Source organism: Trichomonas vaginalis, chromosome III, assembly GCF_026262505.1.
Source record: "Trichomonas vaginalis G3 chromosome III, whole genome shotgun sequence".
NCBI classification, from domain to species: Eukaryota; Parabasalia; order Trichomonadida; family Trichomonadidae; genus Trichomonas; species Trichomonas vaginalis.
Window position 1 is genome coordinate 6728732 of NC_067205.1, and position 14623 is coordinate 6743354.

Sequence of the window (14623 nt, forward strand, 5' to 3'; positions counted from 1 at the left end):
ATAAGATTTTTCTTTGATGCGTACTTCAATCAGCAATCTAAAAAGGAAACCAATGAAAGCAACAAAGAAAATATTTTGGGATGAACGTGGTGATTTAATACCGGAAGATCCTCCTTCTCCACCTCCTAAAGAAATACCACAAATCGTTATTAAAAAAGAATCGCCAAAACCTAAAAAACGAACAAAAACTGATGAAATAGAATATATTGAATTGCAATCAAAAGTTAAAGAAGCTAAGGAGCAAAGACAAAAGAAGAATACGATCAAGCCCGTAAAACGAAGTAGTTCAGTTAGTGATTTTTCCAAATTCATACAAAGACAAAATGATTCAGCAAAACGACATGTTGAGCAGCCTAAAAAGCAAGAGCATAAAATTACATATCAAAATAAACGTTCTCAATCATTAACAAGACACATTCCTTTTACTGTTTCATCAGCTAGAACATACCGAGCTCCTTCAAGAATAAGTGATTTTTCGTATTTTGACGATTTAAATACAAGTGAGAATTACACTGCACGATATAGCCCATCTAAAACAATAACAAAGGATATAACAAGTACAAGCACCTCATCTAAATTATCAACTTCAAAATTTAATTACAAACATTTCGAGCAAGAGGAATTAGATAGAACAAAACGACTACAGACAAAAAAGGAAGCAATATTGAAAGAAAACACCATCAAACCTAAAATTATTCGACGAAAACCAGATATGGAAAAAATAGAAAAATTAGCACAACCTAAGGCACGAACAACAGAAAAGATTATTCAACCAGATGATATATTTGATATGATACCGCCTCAACCAGCTAAAAAGAAACGAGGAGTTCCAAAATATATCACACAAGTGAATCAGTTTACGAGATCACTCAAACAGTAGTGTATTTTCATGTAATAAAATATTGTTTTAATTTGTTTTTTATCAGAATTCATCATGATTTTTTTTTATTCTTCAGCATAATTTATGCATTTCCATAGTGAATCAATTTGGGGATGCTTTTTTGTCTTCTTATTGAGTTTAATTTTAAGTGATAAAGTATTCATCCATGAAAACATGAAAATATGATTGATATTGTAACCAAAACACGTCAATTGCATAATAGCTTTAATAGGTATAAATAGAGCAAGAATTTACATATATAAAATGGTCGCTTAAATCTAAAGGATAAGAAGAAAAACATCAAAATCTAGAAAATGTAAACTTCAGAATAAATCCAAGATTTGTCACTTTTCTTGAATATGAATGAGTTTTGATGACCAATTCAGATGAAAATTTTTATTACTCAACTAATAATGATGGATACCTTATTGGGAACCAGACAGATATTCCAACAAATGGTCTGAAAAAGCTTGATTTAGTTGATTGTGTTATTCCTTCTTTCTTTAAGGGGAAAAATGTCTACGGGTTTGGATATCGATGCTTTTATGGTGCACAAAATATAACTAGAGTATATATACCTAAAACTGTTACTGTTTTTCAGGGAGATACATTTGTTTTTTGCAAAAAATTAGAAGAAATTCATTTTGAAGAAGGATTTAAGAATGCCAATTTGAGTTATTATACATTTTATGGATCAGGTATAAAATCTTTTCGGTTTCCAATTGGATCAACACTTTGGTATGATTTCTTTTCATATTCAGAGATACGAAACGTTTACATATATGATATGACATCATATCAAAAGGATGACATGTTTCGATTCTGTTATAAAGATTTGAATATTTTGGTTCCAATAAATTATCCTTATAGTTCGTTTGGAAACCGGCCTGTTCAGAAGGTTTTACCTTACTATGCAGTTGCAAGGCATTCTTGCCTTATTCATGAAGATTTTTTGAAATTTACAAACCTAATTCCATTAATTATGTTAATTTTGTTATATTAAACGAAATTTTTATATTTACCGAGGTCAATCCCTCATTTTAATTTTTAAGGGCCAGTTTGTCACTTTTGTTGTAAATAAATCAACTTTAGTGGTAATTTCAGACGATAACTTTTATTACTCTGCATATAGTGATGGATATCTTATTGGAAACCAAACGAGTATTCCAACGAATGGTCTGAAAAACCTTAATCTCGTTGATTGTATAATTCCATCTCAATTTCAAGGGAAAACTGTACACGGATTTGGATATCGATGCTTTTATGCAGCTCCAAATATAACTAGAGTATACATCCCTAAAACAGTTACAATTTTTAAAGGAGATACATTTGTTTATTGTAAAAAATTAGAAGAGATTCATTTTGAAGATGGCTTTAAGGATGTTTACTTGGCACATTATACATTTCATGGTTCTGGTATAAAATCTTTTCGATTTCCACTTGGATCTACACTTAGCTATAGCTTTTTCTCGTATTCACCAATTAAGAACATTTACATATATGATATGACAACATATCAAGTTGATAACATATTTGAAGGCTGTTTCCAAGAGTTAAATATTTTAGTTCCTATAAACTATCCTTTTGATTCATTTGGAAACCGCACAGTTAAAAAGGTTTTACCTTTCTATGTATATACAAAGAGTTCCTGTATTATTCGAGCGAATTTTTTGAAATTGAATTTTGTAGAAGTGATGCCATTTATTGTAATGATTTTGTAACTAGTTTAAAAGTTTTTATACTTATAAATTCCTATTATTTCTGTTTTATTTGTTCTCATTAGTAATTATTAAATTAAAAATTTAGAGTTTTCTACAAAATTAGATACCACTCATATTTCCGAGCTACATAAATGCCAGATTCCTTATATCTCAGTCAAACACTGTAATAATAAAGTATTAATATTAAAATAGCGCACAATAGCAATATAAACAGCGCTATTGAAGTGGCACTATATGCAAAACTATGTCCTTACTTCTCAAGTAAAAATAACTTAAGTTTTTCTTGATTTCGAAAAAATTAAAAGAGAATGTTTTTATTCATCACTAACTGTTAAAATATAATGAAGAGTAGGACGAATACCGCATTTAAATTCAAGTGCATGTTTATCTGCAAGACACTTCTCATATCGAACTTCTAAATCATCATTCATTGTAATGTTTTCTTTTTGGCATTCTTCAGTAGAATAAAGATTTAATTCAATAACAAGATTATTTGTTGTTTCTATTTGTTGTAAATTTCCAAGTCCCATAAAAGTCTGTGAATAAGTGTTTCCTTCAATAAAACACTTAATAACTGAAATAGAAATACTAAAACCACATGAATAAATCAAATATTTATGTTCATTGTACTTAATTATGCATTCTCTCAATATATCAGTACCCGACCAAGAAAATCCAAATATTCCACTTCCTGAATCAACAACAGAATTATTCAAAAATACACATGAATAAGTTTCTGATGAAGGAATAGAATTATAACAAAATATTCCATTTCTTGATGATGTTGCTTTATTTCCTTTGAAATAACTGTAATTAATGTAATTGTTTTGACTTTGATAAACATAAAATGCAGTATTTCCTTCTGCAGTGTTGTCAGTATCATTTACATTTGAGACTGAGACATCTCCTTCAATTAAACAAAAAGAGTTAAATTGTGAACTTCCTGAGTGAATTGATGAAAGAAAAAGATAGTTTTTCGATGAAGAATCTGAAACAGTTGAAGAACAATATGATCCTGTATATTTTGTAATGGATTTCGTACTACAAACTCGATAACTAATGCATTGGCCTTGCTTTAAATAAGTACAGCCACCATCTCCGTTTGAACTTGTACAATTTAAGAAGGTAGAAGTGCAAACAAGAAGTTTGGTGTTTGAATTTCCTTCAATTCGAATAACGCCGTTTGGGCTGATCCCAAACTCGATTTTAATAATTGTTTTAATAATTTGAAGAAACAGTTTCCAGGATCATTAATTGTTTCGTTCTTGTTATATTTAGTAGGATTTGTATCACTACCATAATATGTATTCCATAGCGAGAGATCAAAGTGTAAAAATCTAATAATTCTTTGATTAACTATGGAAAACTTCATGGAAAGGCACTTTACATCTCAAAATTTACACATGTAAAGTGGCATATTTTCCACTTTTTGCCACCAAAAAAGATCAATTGCTTCATAATCGCCATAGAATAGTTTAAGACAAAACACTTCCATATCTTTACTTGATCTTGCATGAGAGTTCTTAATATCAGATGCTTTATATCTATAATTACCATCATGTCACTTTTTTGAATTCAATTTTGAATAGTAGTTCAAATGTTGTGCAAGAAAACTGTCATTCTATTGCCTTCTAAAATCCATTTTTCAATTAAAATTGCAATAAAATTTCTATCATTGTATCAAATAAATTAAATGCAATTTTTTTTCTGAAATTCGATTGTCAAATTAATAAAACAAACACAAATAAAATTTATTCAGAATGATTGTGTACATCAATAACAATCACAGAAATATTATCTTGAGACATTCTAGTAAATGCCAAGTTCCGAAGTGTTGCAGAACATCTATGAACATTTTCTTCACTTGCAACAACCAATCCGATCTCTTCGTTAGTCATGACATCGTATAATCCATCACATGCGATAACAATCCTGAAATCATTTGGTTGAGCTTTGTATTCGATTACACTTGGCGTAGAAATTATTCCTCTAACAGAGAAATCTCCCAAACTTCTAGACATAGACAAAATTCCTGATGTCCGCTTATCAATAACGAATCCACCCTTTTCCCTGATCCTGTCGAACTCTTCTATGCCATCTGGTTTATGATCATATGTCAAAGGAAAGATACTTCCATCCATTTTTACTATTATTGCTCTAGAATCTCCCAAATTGAAGCAAAGAATTTGATCTTCTTTCTTTAATATTGCGACAAGTGTTGTTCCATCCTTAAAATTCTGTTTTCGGATTTCTTCATTTAGATCTTTAATTCTTTGTGCAACTTTCTCAATTGTGATTTCATCCAGAGAAGATATCATTGCTGGAAATGTCCGACTAACAAAAGAAGAAGTAAAATTACCTGCATGGCCATCCATAACTGCAAATAAATCATATCCATTACAAATGTTTGTTCGAATAATTAATGAGTCTTCCATAGTTTCTCGCATGCCTTTCATCTCACAATATCCAAAACATTTACTTGAATCAATTTGTAAATGTTGTTTAATCGGAAAATCAAATGTTTGTGAACAAAAAAGATCTCGTAATGGAGAATCATCAATGTCATCAAATTCAATTTCAAGATTTGTATTTACAATGTCAAGAGTAGACAATGATGGGAATTTTGATAAATCTAATTTACCTGAAAGTTCTGGATTATCTGAGAGATTAAAGATATGCAAGTTCTTAAGTGAATGAATATCAATTGAATGAAGAAAATTATGTGAAACATCTAATTCTTGTAAACTGCTGAATTCCGATGAAATATGAAATTCGTCAATATTGTTATGTGAGAAATATGCAATTTTAACACTGTCGGAAAGTGTAGGAAATACTGAAATATTGTTACATGATGCATTGATAAAAACATAATTAATATTGCTTGGAAAATCATTCAGAAAATTGCTTGAAATATCTAAGTACTGCAATTTACGTAATTCTTGAATGCATGAGGGGAATGTTTTCAATGAACATTGGCAAAGATACAATCGTTGCAATGTCAATGGAAGACTTATGATGTATTCAATAGGATTCTGACTCAAAATAAGGACTGAAAGACTGCTGTTACAAATTTCTCTTGGAATAACTTTGATTTTGTTGTTTGTCAGGATTAAATGTTTTAATTGTGGTAATCGGAAAAGAGAAGGATGAATCTCTGTGATGTTGCATGATGTGAAATCAAGACGTTGAACACTAAGAAAGATGAAACTTGTTTTGATAGATGAAATAGGATTATAACTACAACAAAACATGAAAATAGATGAATTAGAGAAATCTGGAATACAACTGAATGAGTTATGGCTGATTTGAAGTTGTTTGATTGTACCACAAATAGATTGACTGTCTTGAAGACGATTGTTGTCAATAACAAGTTTCTCAATCGTAGATGGTAATGAAGGTAATCGTTCTAAGTAGTTGTGATCAACAATAAGAGAAATAAGTTTTCCAAGTGATGAAATGGATTCTGGGAGACTTGTGATGTAGTTGTCGGATGCAATGATAGTAATAGTGCCAATAGGAAGTGGATGTGGTAATTCGGTCATGAAATTATATGAAACTGAGAACTGTGAACAGTTTGGAAACTTTTCGTTGAAACGTTTGATTTCGTGAAGATTGTTATGTGAAAGATTAAGAAGAACGAGTGATGGGAAGTAACATGAATCGCTGATTTTGTTGATTGAATTACCACAACAAAGTAATTGAATTAACGTAGGACAACTGAATTCAATTTCGCGAAGAAAGTTGAAATTAAGGTTAACGTGTGTAAGTGTATTAGAATTTGTACTGAATTTAGTAAGTTTGTTGCACATCAAGTCAAGTTTTGCTAACTTTGGAAGAAAAAGGTTGAATTCTTTGATTTTATTATGATGTAATGTAAGGGTGTGAACGTTTTTAAGGGAGTTTAAGGATGATGGAAGTTCGCGAAGTTTGTTAAATGACAAGTTAAGTTCACATAACATTGGGTATGAACTTAATGAAATCAAAATGGGTTTTGTCCACACTTTGAAGTAGTTCTGGCTGAAATTCAAGTTCTTTAATGATTCTAAGCCAAATGGTAAACGACAAAGACGATTGTTTTGTAAGTCAAGTGTTTCAACAGGGTGTTTTGGTGGAATATAGTATGGTAATCGTTCAAGAAGATGATCACGCTCAGAAACAACTAGATGTGTAATGTCAAGTTCTGGCAATGATTCTTCATTTCCCATTCTGAGAAAAACAATTAAAATCTTCAAATATTTACAATTTATTTACATTTGATTATATTATTATTTGATAAAATATGATATCATTTGGTATTATAAAATATTTATATTTTGACAATTTTCAATTTCCCCGTCAAATGAGAAAAAAATCATAATTTCTTCGTAGCCAGCAGTTAGAGTCACCGCCTTACATTTTTTACACTTTGATCTCTCAGTATGGAATACATATTATGGTAGTGATCCAAGTCCTCCTAAATATAACAAGAACGAAACAATTAATGATTCTGGAAACTGTTTTGTTGAAGAAACGTTCTTTTCATTCATCAGCCCAAACGGCGTTATTCGAATTGAAGGAAATTCAAACATCAAACTTCTTGTTTGCACTTCTACCTTCTTAAATTGTACAAGTTCAAACGGAGATGGTGGCTGTACTTATTTAAAGCAAGGCCAATGCATTAGTTATCGAGTTTGTAGTACGAAATCCATTACAAAATATACAGGATCATATTGTTCTTCAACTGTTTCAGATTCTTCATCGAAAAACTATCTTTTTCTTTCATCAATTCACTCAGGAAGTTCACAATTTAACTCTTTTTGTTTAATTGAAGGAGATGTCTCAGTCTCAAATGTAAATGATACTGACAACACTGCAGAAGGAAATACTGCATTTTATGTTTATCAAAGTCAAAACAATTACATTAATTACAGTTATTTCAAAGGAAATAAAGCAACATCATCAAGAAATGGAATATTTTGTTATAATTCTATTTCTTCATCAGAAACTTATTCATGTGTATTTTTGAATAATTCTGTTGTTGATTCAGGAAGTGGAATATTTGGATTTCTTTATTCAGGTACTGATATATTGAGAGAATGCATAATTAAGTACAATGAACATAAATATTTGATTTATTCAAGTGGTTCTAGTATTTCTATTTCAGTTATTAAGTGTTTTATTGAAGGAAACACTTATTCACAGACTTTTATGGGACTTGGAAATTTACAACAAATAGAAACAACAAATAATCTTGTTATTGAATTAAATCTTTATTCTACTGAAGAATGCCAAAAAGAAAACATTGCAATGAATGATGATTTAGAAGTTCGATATGAGAAGTGTCTTGCAGATAAACATGCACTTGAATTTAAATGCGGTATTCGTCCTACTCTTCATTATATTTTAACAGTTAGTGATGAATAAAATATACCAAACACTCTCAATAAACTTCTAAAGAGATGTTGCTGTTTATTCTTAAGAAACCTAGTTTGTTGATGATATTTTGTGCTGTAATATTATTGAAATTTAAGGAAGTATCTTGTAGAATTCGATATGTTTATTATCGCAGTCTGCTATAAGGGTATAAAGAAGACCACTGTTTGCGACATCACGTTGACAAAATTCGAAAATTTGATTTGCAGATTCTTCTGTAAGAAATGTTCGAGAATTGCTGACATTACTACGATACTTGCGAATGATTTAGTGTCATTTCCCTTCATGAAAGTAATCAGTAATTCAAATGATTCTGCATTAGCCATATCATGTGAATTGAATGAATATAATTCTGCCATTTTTATGAATTTTTTGAATTTCTTGTCGAGATTTAACATTCATTACAAATGCTTGTCAGGATGATCAATAAGTCTTCCATAGTTTATAGGATGCATTTCAGCTTGTATATATGCAAGCGGGTATAGAGAAATATAACTCACAAAAACAGCTAAAAATGTTACAAATATATTTTAATGGTAAAATAAAAAAAATAACAAACAAAAATGATAAAAATAAAAACGAATTCATGTTCTGTTAGAAGCAAAATCGATAATTCGTTCACAAAGGTCGTTCATAGTTTGGTCGCGTTCTGACATTTCAGCGAATTCTTCGATATTTTCTTCGATACATTGTGCAATCTCTGAACAATATTCGCCTGAAACGTTGGATTCTTCGGTGATTTCGCACATTTTTGTAAGAAAAAGTTCACCATAATTACTATGAACCATGAATTCTTGAAGTTTCCTGAAAATACTGTATGTAGATAATGACCGATATTCCTTTTCGTATGCAAAGTATGACAAAGCTTCGTCCGCAACACGGAATGGTAAGTTATCAAAAATTTCGGAGAATGTGTTCTCAACATGTTGAACGACGTCATCTGGCCAATGTCCTTGGAACTTTTTAAGAACAGAAAGAGATAAAAGAGTCAAATCACTAATTTCTGGACTGATGAAGAACAATACGAAATCGGTGAATTCATTTTCAAATGACTTGAAGTATGTCAACAATTTAAGAAGGCAACGATAAATAACCATGTCGTTACAGTTATAGTATTCTCGAATAACTTTAGAAAGGTAAGATTCGTCGATAGGAACATCATGTTTCAAGATCTGAATCAGGAATTCTATTCCAACAAGCGAAATACTTGTATCATGGTACTCAACTAAATGTTCTGCATAAGGAAGTACTGACTTGTAGAATTCGACAGGTATATCATCACAGTCTGCTATGAGGGCATAAAGAAGTCCGCTGTTCGCAACATCACGTTGACAAAATTCAAAAATTTGATTTGCAGATTCTTCTGAGAGAAATGTTCGACTCTTAGTATCTTCGAGGATTGCTGACATTACTACGATACTTGCGAATGATTTAGTGTCATTTCCCTTCATGAAAGTAATCAGTAATTCAAATGATTCTGCATTAGCCATATCATGTGAATTGAACGAATATAATTCTGCCATTTTTATGATATATTGTTGAGCCCAATCAGAGAGTTGAGGATCATCATAAGTAAAAGCAGCACTGAACATATAATTCGAGGCACCAATGTTTTCCTTTGTTTCTAAATGTAGACAATAGTTAAGTACATCGTTAATAGACTCTTCTGTAACAATTGATTTTTTAATGATTTCATAAATTTCTTGTCGAGATTTAACATCCTGATATATCTGAAATGTTTCACGACTACTTGAATTATTGTACTGGTACAAAATGTTCTTGTACGCGCGTGTGAGATTTCTCTTACTCATTTTGATTCTGAAATTTTATTCAATTAAAAGACGATATCCTTGTCAGAAAACTTTGATAGATTTATCCATTATTTAAAAATCTAATAAATATAGTAATAAAAATATTTGTGAAGATTATCAAAATCGATTATTTTGTCATGTTTTATTTCAAATTTTAAAATTTTGTCACTTTTGAAACTAGGACAGACCTCTTGGCAGATGTCCTTATTCAACTTTGTCAATCTTTAAATGGATTATAATTGAATAAGTTTGATAAGGTTGAACGTTTGTAGGATAGTGATCTCTCAAATATTTTATAGTGAAAATGTGATTTTTATTGACTAACATAAAATAAAGCTTAAATTAACAAAATTTGCTCATACGAAACAAGAATTTCGCACAAAAATTTTGTATCAAATTTGATTATTTGATCGTATACAAATAAGATAACGATATGGTCATACATCTTCAAATTGTAATTGATCTGCAGAGGTTATCCTTCAATTAAATATAATTTTAAAATATGAAATCGTAAATAACAGGTTAAATTTGCTTAAGGCGAATCAAAGCGTTCTCATAGTTCATTACAAAGAAATGAATCCGGTGGTGAATCATAAATTGATATCCGTAATGTTGTCAAATTCTATTAATAATATTCAAAGAATCTAAATGAAAAGAACGCACCGCTCCAATGTACAGTACTGTGATTATTAATGTGTTCTGATCGATTTTATAATTTAATAAATTTCTTAGAAATATTCAAAGAAGAAAGAAAGAATTTATTGAACAACATGTAAAAATATTGCACAAGTAAGTGATTCTTAATTCCGGAAAAGAATTTTCATAAAGTCATTTTCCAGAATAGAAATAAAAAAATCTCAAAAAATATATATGTATTAATTCGAAACAAATATGTTAAGAGCATCCAGGACAGCTGACCAGGCAATAATGAAAGGAATGAATAGAACCATTGACCAAAAGATCATCGTAGAAGAAACTCCAGCACCAAAGCCTGCAGCTTCAGCCATCATGTAGCAGCTAGAAGCTGTAGGTAAAGTAGACATAATCGTACAACATCTTGCTAAGAATGGTGTTAATTTGAAGATCCAGCAAACAAAAGCAACAATGATGGGGTATAGAATGAACTTAACGAACATGCAGAATATAAACTTCCACCATGAGCACGCTATGATGGAATGCGATGCTAAGAATCCGCCAACGCAAAAAAGTGCCACGCCTAATACACCGTCAGCATCTATTGAAATAATACGATCCACCCATGTCGGTACACCCTTACCAATAGCGGCAACTATGAAGCCTAACGCATCGCCCAATATAATGGGTGAAGTAACTAAACCTTTGAGAATGTTAAGAATGATTTTGAATGAAAATTTCTCTTTCGGTTCATTTTTTTCGACATGTATCTTATTTCTGTTCATCAAAGCAACTATTGCTGCTTCCACAAGATATACTGGAGCTGTGACAAGATCATTACTCATTGTAATCATTGAAACAATTAAGATATTTGCTTTTGGCCAAATTGAAGTAAATATTGGTAGGCCAACTATAACGTAATTTACATATATTGCTGGGAAATATGAGGATACGTATGTAAGAAATCGATTCTTAAAAGGTACGACCATTAACAAAGTCAAAAGAACTTGAGCTATAGCTGAAGCCGCAGCCATAATACCAAAAGGCATAAAGTCGAGATCGGCAACAGTTTGGTGAGCAAGGAATCTCAAAACAAGTGGGAAAAACATATATAGAAAACAAAATCTGTTAATCATAGGAATCTTTTCGGCTTTTAAAAGCCCTGTCTTAACGACAATAAATCCAATAATCATTTGTGTGAGAATTGAACATCCAACGCTTATAACTCGGCCGTAATCTAAGTCCATTATGTGAATAACACCTGGACACATTTCAAAAAACATTGTAGAATCTGATTTTATTTCTATATTTTATAAAATTAATATATGTTTGTATGGGAAATTCGGGAGATTCAAAACTCAAAAATTAAAACTCGATAATTTTAATATATCTTGATTCACATTTGTATGTAAATTAGTATTAACTTATTAATGTTTATCAACTCCATGATTCAAATTTATTGATGTCAATAAAATTCATTTATATTATGAATATTAGACTATGTATGGTATGTGTGTTCTGGTAACATTAAAATCTCATATACTGGCAATTTGGCACTTTTTGTCACTTTTCATGAAATTTCAGATTTCCCAAACTCGATTTTAATAATTGTTTTAGAATGCTAATATAATGTATAATTTATTTATCCAATCAAAATTTAAAAAAGTTCAGTATTTGCCATTTTAGACTTCAAGCTCGCGACACATTAACCGCTTTTTTAAAAATTGAGACTGACATCTCTAAAATCTTCTAAAAAATCCAAATATCTAATAAAATCATATCATTAAAATTTCTCTCAATTTTAAAATTTTTTATAAATTGAGACTTAGATCTCTAATATCTTCTAAAAAATCCATATCTCACAAAAAAACTAAGTTTTATTTTCACATTCAATTTCCCAAAAAAAAACTTTTTACCTAACAGCAAGGCAGAAATTTGAAACGAAGTTTCAAATTTCTCAAGCTTGCATTCTGGGCACGTAAGTGCCCAGAATGCTAAAAGGCGCGTAGCGCCGTCGCTGAAAATCAAATTTATTATAATAATTATTTTATTATAAATCGACCTATTATAACATGCTGGTGCAATACGTCAATTTATTTCACCTCTAAATCCAAAAAACTTCAAATGAGATCACATTACAGTCTTGTCTTTGAAATTCTCGAAACAATATTTGACTCCGAAAATGAATCAGATTAATGATATTTTTGACGAACAAAATTCTTTTTATAAATTTTTTGTTGTTCAGATTCTATTTTGAAAGAATTATGCTTTAAGTGTAGGTGGATCAAGTGATAGAATTTAATACGCTTATAATCACGGATTACATATCATCATGAGTTTGTAATTTGAACTTCAAGAATTTGATATTTTCGAATTGATGTATTAAATAGCATGTAGGTTATGGCAGTCCCAACGGGAACCGCGGTAATTTACCGAGGTTTCCGCACACCGGTTCCTTTTTTTAGGAATTTTTTAGATTAAAAAATATGCTTTGTAAATCATTTTTTGTAAATCGGCAAAAATTTGGAAATATTCTGACGACAATAAATCTGGGAATAGTATTTGAAATACGAGAACAACCTATTTAAAAGTGTTTCGCTCGATTTTGTATAATTTCAAATTTTCGCATATAGCTTTCCGTGAATTACCGTGATTTTACCGCCACATCAATAGTTTACGACACTTTTTCCGTAAATTGAGTAGTTTACTGCACTTTTTCCGTAAAATTGAGTTACGGGAATCCGTAAGATTACCGTACCTCACTTCTAGTTGAAAATAGCATTAGTATATAATAAATAGATATATTATTCATATTTTTGATTTTGAATTACGGAAAAAGTGAGTTCAGAACTTCCAATTATTATTTGATTAATTATGTTAAAAATACTATAAGGAATTAAAATACATAATGTTGAAATTTGAATTACGGAAAAAGTGAGGGTGAAAGTGAAGTGAAAAAGTAAGATATTTTTTGTTGAAATAATCATAGTTGTACAATTTTGAAACTATATGTAAAGCTATAAATTGAATAAATTCAAAAACAAAAATTGTTTATTCTTATTAATAAATTTATATTAATCAATATTTGAACAACCCGTAATTAAAATTGAATTCCTCTTAAAATTTAATCCATACGTTAATTTTTAATTTGCTCGGCGAATGCCGAGCTTCCCTACTTCTCTTGTCATTCCTTCAAAAACTCTAATCTCATCGCACTTACAAACATCATGATTTGATGTATTGTCGAGAAATCTTAGACTTGTTTGTCATTTGATTGATAGCATTTGAAAGTCATCTCGAAAATCGATTAACAAGACAATTTCCCAAACATCTACATACAAGTAGATGATGGTAAACCCATTAGAGTTGTTTTGCTATGATTCCTCCAATCTTATGATGAGAAAAATCATATCAAAACAGCTCTAATCGAACATTCTACACAGCTTAGCATCCAGCTAGTTCCAAGTAATGCGATTACAACATCAACGGCCAAAGCCTTTCAGAGTCCTTTAATCATTTCTTCTCATCTCAATGCGAAGTGGCCCCAAACGAACTACAAGCTGACGTTACAACGCATTACAACCCGGTTAATACGCGCATATACATTAGAGCTGCTTTGTTATGATCTCCCTCATCAATTGATGAGAGATCTCATTATGAAGCAGCTCCAATCGAACTAAAAACCTACATACAAATGAGTGAAAACAAATTCATTAGAGTTGTTTTGCTTTGATTTCTCTCATCAGAAGATGAGAGATACCAGAACAAAACAACTCTAATCAAACTTTCTACACAACTCAGCACAGTATCAATGCAAAGTAATGCGTCTGTATCGTTAACAAGCAAAGTTGTTTCGGGTCCTTCCATTTTGGAAGAATTCGGAACAACTTTGCGAATTGATAGTGTAAACCCATATACATGAAAGCGTGCATGCATAAAGACAGGTATTGTCAGCAATGACTACCTGCCCAGCTATGAGTGATCAGAGAATTACCATCTCAGGCTTTTTGAGAACGTTTCAGCCAGGACCCTCGTATGTTGACTGTGAGAAAGGCATCCTTTATCTGAAAGAGATGCTTTTCCAACAATCAAATTCGAAGATCTTCGACGTTGTTGTAAAAAGAGAAGGAGAAGGAAAGAAGAGGAAGGAGAGGAAGAAGGAAAGG

The 14623-nt window shown here is 30.8% G+C and overlaps 4 protein-coding genes across 4 annotated transcripts, besides 3 other annotated features; 1 reads left to right on the forward strand and 3 right to left on the reverse strand.

Moving 5' to 3' along the window:
* Positions 1 to 16: 16 nt before the first annotated feature.
* On the forward strand, positions 17 to 3989 carry TVAGG3_0654390 (uncharacterized protein; the record flags this gene model as incomplete). Its single annotated transcript, XM_001308146.1, has 1 exon — positions 17 to 880. The coding sequence occupies one exon, from the start codon at positions 17 to 19 to the stop codon at positions 878 to 880; it is 864 nt and encodes a 287-aa protein (XP_001308147.1).
* A 363-nt stretch (positions 3990 to 4352) lies between these two features.
* On the reverse strand, positions 4353 to 6806 carry TVAGG3_0654400 (uncharacterized protein; the record flags this gene model as incomplete). The annotated part of the gene is made up of 1 exon (XM_001308145.1): positions 4353 to 6806. The coding sequence occupies one exon, from the start codon at positions 6804 to 6806 to the stop codon at positions 4353 to 4355; it is 2454 nt and encodes an 817-aa protein (XP_001308146.1).
* A 1791-nt stretch (positions 6807 to 8597) lies between these two features.
* TVAGG3_0654410 (armadillo (ARM) repeat-containing protein family) lies at positions 8598 to 9824 on the reverse strand (the record flags this gene model as incomplete). The annotated part of the gene is made up of 1 exon (XM_001308144.1): positions 8598 to 9824. The coding sequence occupies one exon, from the start codon at positions 9822 to 9824 to the stop codon at positions 8598 to 8600; it is 1227 nt and encodes a 408-aa protein (XP_001308145.1).
* Positions 9825 to 10235: 411 nt separating this feature from the next.
* TVAGG3_0654420 (intracellular auxin transport) lies at positions 10236 to 11728 on the reverse strand (the record flags this gene model as incomplete). Its single annotated transcript, XM_001308143.1, has 1 exon — positions 10700 to 11728. One exon carries the CDS (start codon positions 11726 to 11728, stop codon positions 10700 to 10702), a length of 1029 nt encoding a protein of 342 aa, XP_001308144.1.
* A 1849-nt stretch (positions 11729 to 13577) lies between these two features.
* Positions 13578 to 13651: a mobile genetic element.
* Positions 13652 to 13982: 331 nt separating this feature from the next.
* Positions 13983 to 14243: a mobile genetic element.
* A 367-nt stretch (positions 14244 to 14610) lies between these two features.
* Positions 14611 to 14623: part of a mobile genetic element that runs on past the window's edge.